The 18,988-nt window shown below is 45.1% G+C and overlaps 1 protein-coding gene across 8 annotated transcripts in view; it reads right to left on the bottom strand.

The window, feature by feature from the left end:
* Positions 1–801: 801 nt before the first annotated feature.
* EIF4E3 (eukaryotic translation initiation factor 4E family member 3) overlaps positions 802–18,988 on the bottom strand; it is a 58,571-nt gene continuing 40,384 nt past the window's right edge. For 4 of the 8 annotated variants that reach the window (XM_043551479.1, XM_043551480.1, XM_037904332.2 and 1 more), the window contains one exon: positions 17,166–18,610. In XM_043551479.1, coding sequence (XP_043407414.1) covers positions 18,564–18,610 — 47 coding nt within the window. In that variant the 3' untranslated portion in view covers positions 17,166–18,563. Of the gene's footprint in view, positions 1,080–2,689; positions 5,014–6,982; positions 7,098–17,165; positions 18,611–18,988 lie in introns of those variants that run through there. The other 4 variants (XR_005226154.2, XR_005226155.2, XR_006292239.1 and 1 more) reach the window with 4 other exon arrangements.

Consider the following 18,988-nt stretch of genomic DNA (forward strand, 5'->3'; position numbering starts at 1 on the left):
ATGAGCAGAATGTTGGGAAGAGTCAGCAACCTTTTCGATACAATATACAAGTTAAAACTTTCACAGTGCTACACCATCCCAGGAAAGTGACGTTACTGCTATATTGCTTCTCTAAACATCTTTCCCCATAGGGAGTGCCTGTCTGTGTGCAAAAATAATACAAATGTCTTATCCAATTTAAAAATATTTTCCATACGTTCTCTCTCAAACTTACAGACATAACCACTAGCAGTTCCAAGACCAGACCCAAGACAAATATTTAAAGAGATAGTAATCTAACTGCCCTGTCTTTCAAAACAATTTCTCCAATTTGTGGGCCCAGATCCTCACGTCTAACTGCCTGCCTGCCTGTCTGCACAAACCAAGAAGTTAAATGTACAAATCGTTCTGTTTGCACATGTGAAACTGGGCAGAGAGTCGCGCCTGCTTTAAAAATGTTGCTCTAAAATAATTGTATTCCTTGCCTGACAATTTCCTCTGTGATGCTGGCATCATCAATACCAGGGGGAGAATATCAGTTCCACCGCCCATCTAGATTTAACAACTCTAGTCCCAGGAGTCTTATTTCAGCTCTAGTGAAACAACAAGAGTTGGCACTTAATAAATATCTAATCATTAATTAGTGCACACAAACACCCTGTGGGAGAGGGAATATGGTTTAGTCTGAGAAATTGGATGACTTGCTCAAGGCCAGATAAATCACTGGATTAGAATGCCGGAGTCCTGACTCACAGTCCCACGTGCAGCCCATTAGACCAGTGGTTCTCCATGATATTTATTCATATCACATATTTATTCATATTTATTCATATCACATTTATTCATGATATCCACAACCACAAGAGAGAGGAGTTTTCAGCCAAAGACCACGCAGTCTGAAAAAGTAACTGACATTTGTCAAAAATAGATTTTTCCAAGGAACAGTCAACGATGCTTTTTAAAAGCAAATATGATAGGAACTCATTTGTTAGGGTACCGATTTCTCTGGTAACCCAATGCTGCACGTGGTGACACCAGGGTCCTGCCAGGGCCGTGGTGGTGCAATGCCCCAGCAGCGATGGTTGAACTTGCCACTTGACCTAAAATTAAACAGATATTAAAAAAAAATGAGAGAATTTTTCCCCCTTTCCATAAAAGATTCTCATTGAAATTTAGAGCATTTCAAAGTTTTCATCCTGCTCGGCCCAAAAGCCAGACACGGTAGGTCCCTGGTCCAAGATACCCTGGTTGGCACATGCATGATGAAAATTATTCAGAAGAATAATGATCATATACGGAAAGAGAAGAGCACACAGCTCCGGGCAGCATGTGAGTACGTGCCTAACCAAGCAAGGACAGTGTGGATCTTTGTTGCCCTCCATTAGCTACATACAGGTAATGGATTTAGGCCCAGGTCCACAAAGGTACTTAGGCACTTTACCCACAGATGTATATGCCTAAATCCTTATTAAGTGCCACTGCAATCAGTAAAACCCCTGCTCGGCTGCTGCCAAACCCTGTAGGTGCTTAAATTCACTCGAGCCAAAGTTTTTGCGGTAGGTTTCCCTAGGTGCCAGTTTCCGCCTCTGAGCGTGTGCAGTGCTGCCTTCCTCTCGGCATCTGGACAGCTATCTCCCACCTAAGTCCCAGAGCAATCTGTGCGCCGGGGGGAAGACAGGCATTCCTCTGCCTAAATTGCATGCAGGACCCAATCCAGTGGGCGTGCTCAGACGCCCCCTAACTCCATACAAAATAGCTGGGCAGGGGGAGGAGGAGAGAGCAGCCCTAGGGTTGCCAACTTTCTGATTGCAGAAAACTGAACACCCTTGCTTGGCCCTGCCCCTTCCCCGAGCCCCCGCCCCGCTGCTTCCCCCTCCCTCCGTCACTCGCTGCCCTCCACCCTCACTCATTTTCACCAGGTGGGGACAGAGGGTTGTGGTGAAGGAGGGGATGAGGGCTCCGGCTGGGGGTGTGGAATCTGGGGGGGGGACAGGAATGAGGGGTTTGGGGTGCAGGAGTGGGCTCTGGGCTTGGGGGGGGGGTAAAGGGTTCAGAGTGTGGGAGGGGGGCTCCAGGCTGGGGCAGGGATTTGGGGGTGTTGAGGGCTCTGGCTGGGGATGCAGGCTCTGGGGTGGGGCTGGCGATGAGATGTTTGGGGTGCAGGAGGGGCCTCCGGGTTGGGGCAAAGGGATTCAGAGTGCGGGAGGGGGTGCGGGGTCTGGAAGGGAGTTTGGGTGTGGGAGGGGACTCAGGGCTGGGGCAGGAGTTTGGATTGTGGGAGGGGGTGTGGGGTGCGGGCTCCAGGCAGCACTTACCTCAGGCAGCTCCTGGAAGCGGTGCACGTCTCTCCAGCTCCTAGGCGCAGGGGCAGCCAGGGGGCTCTGTGTGCTGCCCCCGTCCATAGGTGCCACCCCCGCAGCTCCCATTGGCCACAGTTCCCAGCCAATGGGAGCTGTGGGGCCAGCACTCTGGGAGGCACCTGTGCCATGGGCAGGGGCAGTACGTGCGGGGCCGTCCTTACCCATATGCAAAGTACGCAGTTGCGTAGGGCACCAGGAAATTTGGGGCATCAAATTTCCTGGTGCCCTATGCAGCTACACGCTGCTCCAGCCCCTGCTCCACCTCTTCCCCAGGGCCCTCACCCCCGCTCCACTCCCCCACCCCTGCTCCAGCCCCACCCCTGCTCTGCCCCAGCCCCGCCCCCACTCACCTGAGGACTCCAGAAGCGGTCGGGCCTGCACTCACCGGTAAGTAGAGCAACCTGGCCCCAGCCTGCTCCGCTCTTCTGGCTCCCAGCCATGCCGCTGGCGAGTGCTGGGGGTAGGTTCCCTGCTGTCCCCCAAGCCTGGGAGTGAGAGGAGCAGAACCTGGGGCTGGGTCACTTCACTTCTGACTGCGTAGAGCACCAAAATAGCTAGGGACGGCCCTGAGTACGCGGATCCCCCTGACCACCTTTGTGCCTAGGAACTGGAGAGACATGCTGGCCACTTCCAGGAGCTGGCTGCTCTAGCCAACTGGACTTTTACTAGCCCGGTCAACTGTGCTGACCAGAGCCGCCAGGTCAGTCGAAAACTGGATGCCTGGCAACCCTAAGCAGCCCTCCTGCGTAAATTTGGGACTAGTGGTTATAGCACTTATCCAGGAAGCAGGAGACACTCTTCTCCCCCTGTAAGTCCTCCTCTGGCTGATGAGAAGGAGTTTGAACAGGGGTCTCTCACCTCTCTAACCACGGGGCTGTTATTTAAGATCTCACATGATGTTCTTTGCTGTCAGGTAGGTATTCCACAAAACCAGCCTGGCTGATTGACTGGAAGGAGTTCCAGGGAGGATTTGCAATAACCCTTTTAAAGCTCTCTCAGTGATCGATAACTGGTACACCTAGACCATGTAAATGACAAGCCAGGTGCTCTTTTACTAGCCCATTTATGGGAGGCAGCAGGTACAGGGGCCACTCTTTGTTTTCATCAGGCTGCTGGTTCCTTGCAGAGGAATGAATCCTATCTTGATTGTACAGGGATTGTACTAGCATCACTATTTCAGTAAAACAATCACACCCTTAATTGGCATAAGCACCCTCATGTGGACACACCTCTACCGGCAGAAAGGTACTTACCCTGGAGCAACCGATCCTAATACATTTCAGGGTAAAAGCTATCCCAGTATATGACACATTCATACTGGTATAACTGTGTCCACTTCAGGGATTGTACGAGCATCACTATTTCAGTAAAACAATCACACCCCTAACTGGAATAGTTACACCAGTACAAAGTCTGTAGCCTCGGCCTCCACGTTCAAGTCATTTCAAGAGATTAATTTTCACTCTCATTGAAAATGACGACGACTTAACGCCAAACCTAGTCGTAGGACAGTGGTTCCCACACCATGATCAGGAGGAGACAACTCCATGTACTTGCCGGTCATCGGTGGAGTTACTGGTGACCTGATTTATTGCAAAGATGAGCCTGCATGCCCAGAAAAGCAACTGCAAAAAAACAGAACAAGACAGCCTAGATGCCTTCACTAGACGCTGCTGTGCCAGCGGGGGGGGGGGGGGGGGGGGGGGGGGATAGAAACAGGGTTTGCCCTTGAAGCCCTGAGCTACCAATGAGAGGGATGTTTGGAGGAGAAAGAGAAGGGCCAGGCAGCATGTGCAGAGGGGGAGTAAGGAAGTTAAGTGACAGAGAAGCATATGCTGGGGAAGAGGAGGACTAGGCATCAGGGAAGCATTAGCAAGTGCGGAGGATGGGAAGGGGAGCAGGTGGCAGTGAAGCAAGTGCCAGGGAGCAGAGGGAGAGAGGAAGAGGACAGATGGGAGGAAGAAAGAAAAGCAGGAGCAAAGCAGGCAGGATGATTAACCGAATCAAGTGCCTTTAAGTCAGCTCCAAATGCATGGAATACTTCCCCACCATGTTCCCACAGGGATGTTATACTACTGTGGGGCAGGAGCAAGCAAGGACAGCTCTCCAGTAACACATTGTCTGCACGGGGGGTAAGGCTGAACACCATCTGACACGCTAACTGGGAGGAGCATTTCACAGCTGGCTGCAGGTTAGAGCTGTGTGGGAGGGCCTGCTGGTAGCTCCCACCACTGTCAGCTACACAATTTACTTACCCTGCGCATAACCCCAGGCAGCAGCAGGGCCTCTGGCAAAGGCTGCACGTTCAGTTTTGAGAGCTCTTCTTACACTGTTCTCCGTACAGTGCTCTGGCCACTTTGTCCTCTGGTAGGAAGAATCGCAGTGGGGGTTTGGCAGAGTCCCACTGTACTCAGCTGGGAGATTTAGAGAATGGTGGAAAGCAGCGTCCTGTTAAACTCAGAGCAGTGAGCACTTCAGTCCTGTACGGATCCTTCTCTTGAACCCTCCTTCACTGGGTTATAAAGGAGTAGCCCTGATCCTGACAGGTGGTGCTGATTGGGTCTGAATCAGGTGGTGCAGAGATGAGTCAAGAGGCTTCCAGGTTAACTGGACTGGGAGATTTTCTTCTATGGCATTCCAGAGTAGTGGTATATTCCTGGTGGGATCTATGACCCTTATTATAGGAACAGGATACAACAGAGAGGTTGACTTCTTTGCAAAGAGAGAGCCAGGGTTCAGCTTGACAGCAAGATGATGTTGCTTCCTTTGGTGTTATTGATTTAGACTGCCCTGAGATCTTGCAGTCAGACAATCTATTCGAGATACTTATATGGCTGCCATCACCATAGTGTCTGAATGCCTAAGTCTTTCGTGTATTTATTCTCACACAACCAATGCTAGGTAGGGCACGTGCTGTTACCATCGTTTCAGAGGTGGGAAACTGAGGCACAGTGGGCACAGCTAAATTGCAGCTGGGAGGTGTGATTCCCAGCACCGGTAGACAGACTGAAGCCAGCATGCTAAAAATGCTGCAGCACTGGTGACAGCGCAGGTCCACTGCCTGAGCTCAGATCCAGCAGACAGGTAGGTTTGGACCCAGGCTGCTGCATTAGCACGCTGGCTCGAGCCGGTCTCCCCAGCCTGGGAATCATATCTCCCAGCCACAGTGTAGGCTAAGCTCCAGGCTCCCATTGGCTTCAGTGGGCATTAGGATTCTAAATACCTTTGAGGAGCTGGGCCTAAGTGAGTTGCCCAAGGTCCCACAGGAAGTCTGTGGCAAAGCTGGCACCCCAACCAAGGGACCATCCTGCTCTCCCCCCCACCTCCGAAAATCCTGGCCTAATCCCAGCAATACATATCAGTGGTAAGAGGAATCAGTATTTTGTGGGCTCTAATTTAATAAGGCAGATGTTATTCAGCTGCTCCTGGAAGGGGTGTGTAACTTTGGAAAGTTCCCGAGGGTTTGTCTTCACTGCCACATCAGCTTGAGCTATAAATTGAGTTTTGCCCCAACCTGATGCCCATTCCCCCCCCCCCCCCACACACACACAAGTCAAAGGGTCTGTCTACACGGCAATAACACACCCACAGCTGGCACACCTCATCTGACTCAGGGGCTATGAAACTGCAATGCAGACATCCAGGTTCAGGCTGGATCCCGGGCTCTGGGACCCTCCAGCCCAAGCTCTGACTTCTGTGCTGCCATTTTAAAGCCTCATGAGCCCAGGACCCGGGCCAGTTGCATGTGTTTTATTGCAGAGTAGACTTGCCCTCACTTGAGTGTACAGCACCTAGCACCTTGGAGTCCTGGTCCAGAAGTGCACACGCATTTTGGGTGCCCCCTACTCGAGAGCCAGGGCTTATCTGCCTGTGGGGCTGAGCACCTGCAGCTCCTGTGGACATGAGCTGGATTTGTCGATTAGATGCTTGGCACCTCTGAAAACTGGACCTCTTTCAGATGCCTCCCATTTGGGCACCCAAACATAGAAGCATCCAAAAATTGAATGAACATTTCTGAAACTGTGACCCTAAATAGTTACACTGGTGCTAGGGAAGCTACTAGCTTGATATTAACTTGGGGAGCGTATGCTGATACAAACTATGCCCCTGACCCTTCAATGGAATTCACTCATAGGGAGCCAAACCTGTATGAAGCCTTACTGAAGTCAATGGGGCCCTGCCTGGGCAAAAGGAACCATGCTAGTCGACCCCTTTTGCAGGACTGGGCCATACGTTAAAATATATTTTAGCTCCCCTCCCCACAACACCAAGCAATCCATCACACAGAAGTGTGGTGCTGTAACTTGGGGATGTGCCAAATCATTGACTGAGGTTTTGGATCTGTACCAACAGGCCTGAGAATCTTTGCAGGCTCCCTGATAATGTAGGAGTTTCAGAGTCATTTGCCACCTGCCACATATTCTAACTGACCCAGGCCTGTTTAGTGCAATTTTGAATCCCTACAGGCACCTGAACCCTGTAATGACTTAGACCTCTTTGTGCCTCAGTTTTCTTACTTGTAAAATGGGGACAATATTTATCCCTTTCCAAGTGCTTTGAGGTCTACGGATGAAAAATGCCCTATGGGAGCTGGGTGTTATCATTAATAGAACAGTGCTTCCCTACGGGATTTCAAGACAAACCTGTCTCCTGCAGTGGGAGATTTCCAAGTTCCTGCCATCTCAGATGATTTCCCTGGGCATCCTCAATCCTGGGAATGCAGCCAAAGGCATCCTCATGTGATTCCGGAGATGCTGCCTGCAACAGGGTGAAAGCTGTCAGTGCCTATGGTGTGTACAGCGGGTAGGGCTTTGCCCATCCCCTGCAACTTTGTATTAATGCTGCGCTGTTAGAAGCCAGTTGGCTTTTGTTTTTTTTAACTGTTCAGCCTCTGCTATGGTATTTCCAGGCTGTGCCAGCCACAAGCAGGAATGGTCCTCCCTGTCCAGCAGCTGTCACGGGATGTAGCAATAAAGGGGGAGCGCCACATACTGTGTGCTGAAGCTCACGGCCTCAGCTCTTTGTCCGCTGGCAGGAGCTGAAAGGTGTAGCCACAGCGGGATCTGGCAGGCTGTTCATATTTCCAGGCCCTTTGAGGAGTTAACACATACAAGCCACACAGACGCTTGGCCACTGTCTTGGTGGCAGGTGCCTGGGCTGGCAGAAGCACAGAGGTGCTGCACTAAAGCATCAAGACAATGAAAATGAACCTTTCACTTCTGCATTGGTGGGCTTCAGCAACGTGGAAGCAAAGGAAGGCTGCAGTGTGGCTTAGTTCCTGGATGCTCTGTTTTAAGTGCTTTCCTCAAGACAATGGCAGTGTATCAGAAAAGAACTACCAGGCCTGGTGAGGGCATCCTGAGCTATGGGGTGTTGTTTTATATGGGGCAGCTATCACTTGTAAACAGGGCTGGATTACCCAATAGGCAGACTAAGCACATGCTCAGGGCACCAGCAAAGCAGGGGGCACCAAAAAAAAAAAGATTTTTTTTGGAAAAAATTTGATATTTGATATTTCAAAAAAAGCATTGAAGTAGTCATCATGGGAAAAATCAGAACTTTGTTAGACTTCTTTATACTCTACTACACACTCTTCTCCCATTTTTCTGTTCTCTTTTTTATTACTTATCCCCACCTAAACCAGGGGGGCATCCTACTAACATAGATTGAAATAATGAGAGGAAATCAGATCCTGTCATGTATTGCAATAAATTTATGTTTTATTATTGATATATTCTTCTAAGTTATACGTACGATTAGTTTTTTTCTTTCATATATATATATATATATACACACACACACACACACAGTGTACATTGTGTAATTTTTTTTTTTTTTTAAGTTCAGATAACTGAGATAAGGGGCAGGGTGAAACATAACCAACTGAGTGGAGCATAGAAACGTAAACTGGTGGAAGAAAAGAAACAAAAAACTAGTGAAATTTTCCAAAATCATCCAAAGCTGACATCATTTTTCAAAGCGAATCCATCAGAAGCAACATCTTCTCACAGTAGCACAGACATCGTTCCAAAACCTGTTGGTGTTTCAGAGACTGACCCTTCTTCTATTGGTGAAACAAACACCATTCCAGAACATGTGGATGTGTCAGAGACTGTAACTGATCATCCTACTCCTGGTGGTAAAACAGACTTTGTTCTAGAAGGTGTGGATGTGTCAGAGACTGAACCTGCTCATGCTGTAAATAATAGGAGAAAAGATCCTGGTATATGGGTTGATTTCAGTACCAATGATGTAGCTTACTGGATAGATTGTGGACCAAATGACTGTCAGCACCACACTGGGCTATTTGAGAAATCACGTTGGACTTTTACCAAAGGCAAACAAACAAGGTATTGTCCACAAAAAATATTTTTTGGCATGAAAGCGAATGGTGAGAAATACACTCAAGAATGGCTACTGTATTCACCATCAACAGGGTCTGTGTACTGTTTTGTTTGCAAACTTTTTCCATATAATCCTTCAACATTCCGGTTTGCTGCAGATGGATTTAGTGACTGTTTTAATTGAACAACATGAAAATAGCACTACTCACAGAGATTCAATGTTGACATATTTAAATCGAAGACAGGGCTTTGGATTGACACAAAAATTGGAAGAACAAATGAAAGGAGAGCGTGTTATAGCTGTTATTCAAACATTAGCTGAACGTGGTCTGCCTTTCCGGGGATCAAATGACACATTTGGATCATTGCAGAATGGAAATTTCTTGGGATTGTTGGAGCTTGTGACTCAGTTTGACCCATTTTTAGCAGGCCATATCTCAAAATATGGGAATGCTGGCAAAGGTAACCCATCATACTTATCCAAGACAATACGTGATGAACTCATTGGTCTAATGCGTGACAAAGTTCGTTCAGCTATTGTGGATGAAGTAAGTACTGCTGCGTACTTCAGTTTATCTGACGACTCTACACCTGATCTTTCACATATTGATCAGTTGAGTATTGTACTAAGACATGTGATTCCCACAGATGGAAAACCAGTTGAACGATTTATAACACTACTCAATCTGAAAAGCCACACTGGTGACGAAATGGCAAATCAAGTACTGCATTATCTGTGCCAAGCTTGCAAAATAGATTTCTCAAAGTGCAGAGGTCAATCTTACGACAACGCTGCCAACATGTCAGGGCGTTATCAAGGAATGCAGAAGAAGCTTTTAGAACAGAACAAATATGCCATATTCATACCATGTGCTGCACACTCTCTCCATCTTGTTGGCCGCGGTGCTGTTGATTGTTGTCCGGTGGCAGTAAGTTTTTTCTCAACAGTCCAGTTACTTTATACATTTTTCTCTGCCTCAACAAACCGATGGGCAGTTCTTAAAACATACTTGGGCCATGATCGTGTGTTGAAATCTCTTTCTAATACTTGCTGGGAGACACACGCAGTGGCAACAGGTGCAATTCTGGAGTCCTACTCAAAAATTGTGGATGCATTAGAAAGTATAGCTGAAGACCAATCACAAAAGGGAGAAACTATATGAGTGGCAGAAAACATTGCAAACAAGATGCAAGAACTAGAGTTTGTGTTCATGTTGACCATGTGGAATGAAATTTTACAACACTTTGACCACACAAGTCAAGCTCTCCAAGAAAAAGAATTGGATTTGAAAACACATGCAGACCTCTGTCAATCATTAGCAGATCACTTACACACTTTGAGGAATGATTTCGAAAGATTTGAAGACATATCAAAAGATATCTTGCCTAATACTAACTACAAAGAAGCCCAGTCCTGCAAGCGAATCAGGAAAAAACAAGCAAATGATAGCAGTGCAACAGAAACAGCATTGAATCCTAGAGACAAATTTCGCTTATCTACTTACTACGCTATAATCGATACACTTGAAGCTCATATGAAGAGGAGAGGTGAAGTGTACAAAGAAGTATCAAGTAGATTTTCTTTTCTAAACTATATGGACTTATCTGATGAACAATATTCACAAGGCTCCCAAAAGCTAGTTGAGTCATACCCTGTTGACTTGAACATGAATCTCTGTGGAGAAGTATGGCAGTTCCACGGTTATATGTGCACAAAGTTTAATGAAACAGGAAAAATGAAATTCAGTCACATTGATCTTCATGACACAATACTGAAAGATGGACTACAACGTGTATTTCCAAATGTAGAGATCGCACTATGTATTTTTCTAACATTGATGATTACTAACCGCTCCGGAGAACGCTCTTTTTCTCAGCTGAAAAGAATAAAAAACCCTTAGAGAACAACAATGTGTCAGGACAGACGTGATTCACTTTTTCTATTGTGTATGGAAGCGGACATGCTTCGTCGAGTCAGCTTCAATGAACTTATCCAGAATTTTGCAATCAGAAAATCTAGAAAGAAGCTATTTTAATTTCAGCATACATGTAAGTTTTGTGTCATTTTGAAAAATAAAATTTTATTTTACGGTATAGTATTGTTTTTATTTTGAATTACATATGCGGGTGGGGGGCACCATAATCTTTTCAGTGTTTAGGGCCTCTAAAGGTCTTAATCCGGCCCTGCTTGTAAAACTAACCACTGTTTTGATGCGGCACACGGACGTCGAGATTTTTTTTTTTTTCAACTACGAAGCATTCCTAGGACCTCGGCCCTGGCTTGTAAACCTGGTGGTGAGTGATCTCTGTAGGAAAGAATGCCCCACTACATTATACAAATTGTTTGATATGCTGATTACACAGATTCACAACCCAAGAGTAAGTGGATTCAGCCCCTCCCTACTGATAACCCTGCCTTTCCTTGCAGACTAGGAGCATAAACATGCTCCAGGCCGCCTTGCGTTTCAACCTGTGGTCCGCAAACCGCTTGGGGTCTGCAGACTAGGTCTAAGATTTCAAAGGGGTCCGCATCTCCATTCAAAAATATTAGGGGTTTGCAAATAAAAAAAAGAGGCTGGAAACCACCGGTCTAGTGCCATTAATATTGTGACTCTCCTGTTCCCATACAAATTACTCAGTCTGCAGAAGCCGGTATTAAAAAACAGACAGCACAACATTTGAGAGAGTTGACTTGGAGGAGACAAGTCTCAGTATGCAGCAGTGTCCTGTTTAAATCCATGATAACTGCAGATGTGTAGGGCCTCCTGTTGAAGAAAATGTAATGTGCTTTATAAGTTGCATACAGGAATCACTTCACCTGGGTTTGAGCCTAGAGATGAGTAAAATGTTTCATAGCGCAAAACACTGCACAACACTTCAGTGCGAATTGTGTGAGAAAACTCTCTCCACCACTGAGTTTACACAGGGTAAGCAAAAAGCAGTTATTCAGACTGAAATCTGGCTAGAACACCAGGGCTAACACCATTAAATTTGCAAAAGATCGGTCAGGATTTTTTGAACAAGGAATACATCCCTCAGTATTAACATCCGATGGTGCAAATAGCTCCGCAGAGTCACTCATAGTGCCTTCTAGCACCATGCTGGGACACACGGTTAAGGAGAAATACTTTCTGTCTACAACTTCCTGCAATCCCCTGGATAAAAGACTGGCAGCCAAGTACTGCCTTGGCTTGATTTTGTTTAGTTTGTGAGATCTGATAATAGCCAGAGGCAGTACTGGCTGCAGGTACCACGGCATAACAAGGCTACCAAGGTGAGCCAGTTGGTAATAATACTGCTCATCGAGACATTAGTGAACAAAGAGGATAACTGATATCAGTTGATGGAGGAAGAATAACTTGTTCAAGAAATTCAAAACCCAAGAACCATTTAAAATGCTGAGAAGAATCCATACCGAAAGCTCTTGCTCCAACAGCGGGAGAAGGGGAATTCGTGGTCAAATAATATTGCTGAAAAAGTATACATAAAACAGACACAGCTAGATACGTTTACGGGGAGGGAGGATTAAAGGATAAGTGACAAGCGGGGAGTTGAGGTTTTGAGGCAAAGTGGCCTTTTCCTGCCTCTTCATTCTTAGGTCTTCACTGATTTCATCAAACAAGTGGTGTTCAGTAAACTGCTGCTTATTTATTACAGTAGAATCCTGTTAAGTAGGCTTCCCCAGAAGACAGCGTTTCAGCCCCATGAAGTGAAACTTACAATTAACAGTCACCATAGTAGCAGTAATGCTGCTGTCTAGAGCGCTGAAGAGTCCCCTCAGAGAGGCCCAGGAAGCTGGGCGGAAGCACGACCAGAGACACAGCTTAGAGCCTGGCCACTGGCACGTGGCTCGGTGGGCCAGCAGCCAATAAAGCTGTGAAAACAACAGCTGTATAAGACAGCCAGGTAGCCAGCGATCCTCATTCTGCACGTATCCCCGCAGGAGGAGGATTCAAAGCTGATAGAGGAGCCCGGTCAGAACAAGCGTGAGACAAACACCAAAAATCCCAACTATCACTAAAGCATTCAGCAGGACGCTCATCAGCTTTAAACGCCGCCACTAAAAACCAGCTCTGCCGGGCCTCCCTCGGTCCTCTGGAAAAAGCCTACTACTATTATTTATTGTTTGTATTATCGTAGCACCTGCGGCCCCAGTCAGAGACCTGGACCCCTTTGCGCCAGGTGCTGAACAAACAGAACAAAAAGACAGTCTGTGTGTACAAGTGACAACAGATGGCTACAGACAGATGGGCGACTACAAGGAAACCCTGAGACCAGATTGTCTACAGTAGTCAGGACAGACACGGGGTGGGGGAGGAGCTGTAACAAGCAGAGTGAACAATGTGATAGCAGCAAGTGTCATGGGAGTCCAGAATTTTCCGGGGGTGGGTGGGGTTTACTTAGGAGGGGATCAGCTAAATGGAAAGAAGAGAGAAGTGAAGAGTGGATGGGGGGTAGGGTAGAGAAGAAGAGGGTAGGAGGGGAAGATGTAGAGTGAAGCTGAGGTGAAGAGATGAGGGAGGGTTGGAGCAAATTGTCCATCAGCACAGGGCAGAGAAAGTCTGAAATTCCAACAGCTCTGCCCTGAATGCCCAGAGGCATGGTATCCAGTAATCCCTGCTTTGGCTGCTCCTGTTCCTACGGGTTGGAGTTTACGCAGATTTCCCAGTTATCTCGAGCGTAACGCAGAGGGACTTCTTGAGCTGCTCATGCATCACTAATGGTCAACAGGCGAGCTCTAGAGCAGGTGAGAGCCTGGACAGCTTCTCAAGAAGGGCCAACCTTCCCTTACAAGTCCCTGCCACCACCCATTCCTGGGGCAACTCCCACAACTGATTATACTTAAAAATAATCATCCAAGGCTGTTCCTCTCACCCCTCTTCCTCTGTTCTCCTCACTGCAACTCCTTCGCCTTCCCGCCCACTTGCTCTGCTTCAGCAGCAGGCCACAGGCCCTTCCCCTGCTCTCTCCCACACCCCTGTGCTCCGCAGCATGCCAGCAGGAGATCCGTGCTCCTGTTCCCTCTGCACACGGCAGTGCATTCCCCCCTCAGAACACTGATCCACCTGGCTCCCTTTCCCTGCCTTATGCATGTGGTTCCACACTTCTCCAGCCAGTGTAACTACTCCCTAGCTAAGCTCTTCTCTTCCTCCCACCCCTGCAGAGATTGCTCAGCTCCTGGGTTTCTCTTCCGTTGGAGGCTGCAGTGGTAACCTCTTATTCAGATGGTAAGAACAGTTCCCAGAGAAGGCAACTCGTCATCACCTCCTGACAATAGCAGTGACTCCTTTGCTTTTGTTTCTTTCCCTTCCTCCCTTTCAAGAATATTTATAGACGATCTCTGGTGCTATTAATACTTAGCTGATCTATCAGAATTGGCAATTCATTTTACTAGGAATTTGTTCATGGTCTATTTTGAGATTCTTTTGAATAGTCTGCGGTTATTTTACAGCAGTGCACTGTTCGTTTAATCGTGTTCAATGAAGCTCAACTCTAGGTACAATAAGAAAAATACTTACGACACTTATGGAGTGTCCACTTTTCTGAACATTACTGTAACATATTTCAGAAAACATCAGACAGGTTAGTCTGAACTAAAGACCAATTGACTCAAATTCTGGAAGCTCGCTCGACTGAGGCCTGGTCTACACCACAGCGTTAGGTCTACATAAGGCAGCTTATGTCAACTTAATTATGGCAGTGTACACATTACAGCCTTGCTCTCCCCAATGTAAGTGACTTACTACACCGACAAAACTGCAGCTCCACGAGAGGCGTAGGGCTTATGTTGGCTTAGTTAGGGCGATTCAGGGTCTGTGGAGACACTGCGTTACTTACTTTGGATGGTGGCTGTCATTCTGGTCAATTTCACGGCTCCATGCTGGAGATGTGAAATTGACGAGTGGGGCCGTCACCAGGGTGGGGGCGGGCTCCAGCTAGAGCCTGACTGCCCCCGGGCTCCCCGTTGCTGGCCGTGCTGTACCTGCTCCGCTCCTCGCTCGGAGCCCAGCTTCCTTCTGAGCCCCAGCTCCCCACTCCCAGCTCCACTGGTGCCTGAGCTCCCCTATCTGGCTTGCGCCTCCCAGCTCCCTGCTGGGCTGCTGCCCGGAGGCTCTCTGCTTGGATCCCCAGTTGCTGCCCAGAGTATCTCCACTCCCTGCAGAGAGCCTGGGTGCTGCCTGGAGGCTCATGACTCCCCACTGGAAGCCCCCCGGACTCCAGGCAGGGAGCTCCCCACCGTGAGCCTGGCGGGACAGCCAGGCTCCTGGCAGCAGGGAGCCGAGAGCCCAGGGCCAGCAGGGCTCCCAGAGGCAGGGAGCTGAGAGGGGAAGCTGAGCTCCCGTCTAAGAGGGGCAATGTGGGGGGCTGAAAGTCAGTGGAAGCGCTCCTAGTGAGGACATGTGCCACGGATAGAATAGGGTAGTGTGGGCATCAACCACTATAGTAATTGCTGCGGTGGTTGTAAGTCGACCTACCACAGGTTGACTTAAGTTTTTAGTGTAGACATGCCCTGAGCATTGCAAGCATAAAAATATACATAAAATGAACATCAGTGTTGTCATGTAGACTTACATTATGGATTTTGATCCAACCCTAATTTTAATTTATAGACACGCAATTTAATGAATTTGAGCCTAAGCACTACATTTTAGAATGAAAGGATCCTTATTAATTTCAGCCCGGGAACCAAAGTTACCCTGTGGATGTTATGGAAGTTATATATAGGGTTTATTAAAATCAGAAAGAAATGTGAATGAATGAAGGTGGAAAGGATACTGACGGTCTGGCTGAAATATTAAAAAACATGGAAATTTATAGTTAATGATTAAGCCTGTTCTAATTAGTAAAAACAGGAAGTAGAATACCCACTTCCTCCCAGCAGTATGCCCAATATTCAGCTATGCTGGACAAACCGAAGATATATTATGCTGCTTGCAGGATAGCTGAATGTCTAACTTCCACATAGCTTCCAACTCATGCTAGCTCAGAGACTCAATGCAATTCCCTAAGTAGAAGCATTGTGCTAGGCTGGCAGTGTTCAATTGCATTATCTTGCAAACACTAATTAGTGTTGTCTCATTGAAATCAATGCACATATGCACTGTATAGAATAAGCACTATGCAGGACTGAACCCTATTTTACCAGTTTATGCAGGACTGAACCCTAATTTATCAATTTATTTAACCTTGTATTAAATAACCCGACGAATTATAATATTATAATTATATTATTTAAGTAACAATAAGAATTTTTGCTACAAATCACAGATCAAGCAGAAAAAACCCAAAGCTGGTAAGTAAGCAGGAAATCATATACTAGGCCATTATATAGTGGGCATTCAGAACAATGCAATCTCTAATAAATTTCACACAAATGAGACACAAATGAGTACACTTCAGAGGGAGAGAAAGGTACATTTCTTCTGCCAGTCAATGCATTTTCAGCACAGCCTCAAAATGCAGTACTAGAATAACGTTGCTAACTACTTTCTTTTTAGGATGGAAAAACAAATAAGAACTGCAAGCACACTTAGGGACTGACATCACAGGGAGTCTTTCCACTGACTTCAGTGGACTCTGGATGGCCCATATGGAGATATGAGATAAGGTGGGCAGAAGTAGGCCAAAATACGGACCTGTGACAATGTCTCTTGCACAATGTGTATGATTTCCAGCACATTGTAAGGAGAGTGATCACTTTAGATAAGCTATTACCAGCAGGAGAGTGGGGTGGGGGGAGAGAAAACCTTTTGTAGTGGTAAACACCCATTTTTTCATGCTTTGTGTATATAAAAAGATCTTCTATACTTTCCACAGTATGCATCCGATGAAGTGAGCTGTAGCTCACGAAAGCTTATGCTCAAATAAATTGGTTAGTCTCTAAGGTGCCACAAGTACTCCTTTTCTTTTTATTTTAAGTTAAATATTGAATTTTAAAATTTCTGAAACAAATTTAAAGATTTCAGACAGATATGGGGTAACCAAGAGAATTCAACTTAATGGAAGGAAATCCTTGAAATTTGTAACTAGACTTTAGAATAGCACAGGTGTTAAAGCTCATTTAGACAAACAGTAACTAGTAAATTTCATATTCTGAGACACTGAAACAATGCGAACTGTAAAATATCAAGTCATTAACGTAAGCACAAAGTCTCTCTGCTTTTATTTCAGATCAAACTACATGCAAAGTTTAATAGCACATATAAAGAAATACAAGTCTTTCAAAATAAAAAAAATCCTAAAATCAGATTTACTACTGAAAATACGAGACAGTTCTGATAAAGATTAATCAAACATTCCCTTTCTTCATATGTTAAAAAAAATATATATATTTGAATTTTTAAAAATAAAGATTTTGATGTATGTTCAGGATTAGATGTATAGTTTCTTGGAGATGATTTTTCATCTGACTATATCTAGTTTAAGAAAGCAGTTCTAGTAACACAATCTCAGAAAGCAATTATTGAAGCGAGTCTTTTGATTTTAGAAAAATTTTGTTTAATAATCCTCATTAACCGCACAATTATAATTCATAAATACAGATGAAGTAAAAAAATTCAAAGGGAATTTTTAATTTATAAGTGTAATTAATTCCAATGGTTGCCTCTTAATATACTAAATATGTGGAAATCAGTGCAATCTGAACAATTTCCAAACACACACACCAATCCAGTAATACTCAGTGGAGTATACATTCATTTTTACTTTGAAGCTTCCTTCAGTAAAAAGAACTAACTCAATAAATCTTTGGTACTATAATAAAACATACTGAAACCTCCAATAATTAATATAGACAAAAACACACTTGGAGTTTAATATTGTAAATATTCACATTCATGCTGTAAAATGTTAATCAACTTCATTTTTCTAAATTAAGAACAACCTCACTTAAGGTGTCACCATATCTTGAAACTAAACACAGTGGGGGTTATCTGTTTGCACTGAAGCCAACAGGAGTTTTGGTACTGACCTTTATGGGTGCAGGTAGAGGCCAAATATGATCAAAGCATGGTGAGAGAAGGATCTATTTAGTAAAATGTGTTGGAATTGACTTGTGAAACCTTTTTTTTTTTAAGTGAGTGCACTGAAAAACTTCATAAGAAAGCATATAAAACTATTTCAATATCATCTCCTCTAAAATAAGAGGTGAAGGGTTTTCTATTGACAGATCTCCCATTCTAGGCTGAATGTGGTTTTTTTTTGAGATAGCTTAAATTAAACACTGGATAACAACTCAGAGAATTTAAGTCAGTCCCAATACAAATGTGCTCTTTGTTTGCAGGATCTCATTCAGTGATTATTATTTATTTTTACAGTATGTGTGCTATTATCAGTGCATGACCACATGACTTGATATTAGAATAATGCAGTGCAATTTCTCTCTCTCGGGACAAAGACAGTGAGTAAATCTTAACATGATAGGAATGTTTCAAAACAAATACTGAAAACACGTTTGACCAAGCCAAGATTCCTCTATGTACAGCAAATCTAGAAAAAGCAGCATATCATGTTTGTGCATATTTGCAATTTACTAAGTACAGTACAACTACTTCAAAAGAAAGGAAAGTCTTCTAAGTTTAACAAAACAGAAATACAAATACAGTCTGAACAAAAGAAAAACAAGCGGCCAATTCCCCCCCCAACAAGGAAACTAAACTGAGACTGTAGAAAGCTAAGAAAGTAAGGAGCACCATGTTTAGTAATCAAGGCAACCATTTTCCTCATTTTGAGTAATAATGGCCCAATTTGAAAGCATTAGAAACAAACTGAAAATGACGAGCAGATGTGGTGCTTCTGCAAGGCTTCTGCCCATCCATCTCCCTGCTTAGACCACTTCCCAAACTCAGACTACAAAGTATGAGTTTTTTACAGGGTGCAGTTAATGTCTTCTACGTCCACCTTCAAAAGCATGATGCTCTCTGTGAGCTAACGGGGAAAAAAGGAAAAAAACTCAACTTTTAAATTGACTATATGAACAAGTACTAAGTAAAAAGATGCTAAGGGATGGAAATTTGGGGACTGAGGTATATTTTAATGGATAAGAAGTATTCCTACTGTTGCTTTTACTATTAGTAAGAAATAGTCTGTTTCCATTAAGGCATTAAGCTTTTTGTTACAAATGCCTGTACGCTTAAGGCATAATGCAAGATCTAACATGACTGTACTTACGAGCCTGGCCCTGCAACCTTTACTCATATGGATATGAGTTGCTATATCAGGTCCTAAGTTTTTTTTGTGCTGCAGCTTGATCCAAAACTCTCATTGACTTCTATGGGCTTTGGATCAGACCCTGGAGGAATTCCC

Source organism: Chelonia mydas, chromosome 7, assembly GCF_015237465.2.
Source record: "Chelonia mydas isolate rCheMyd1 chromosome 7, rCheMyd1.pri.v2, whole genome shotgun sequence".
Lineage (NCBI taxonomy): Eukaryota > Metazoa > Chordata > Testudines > Cheloniidae > Chelonia > Chelonia mydas.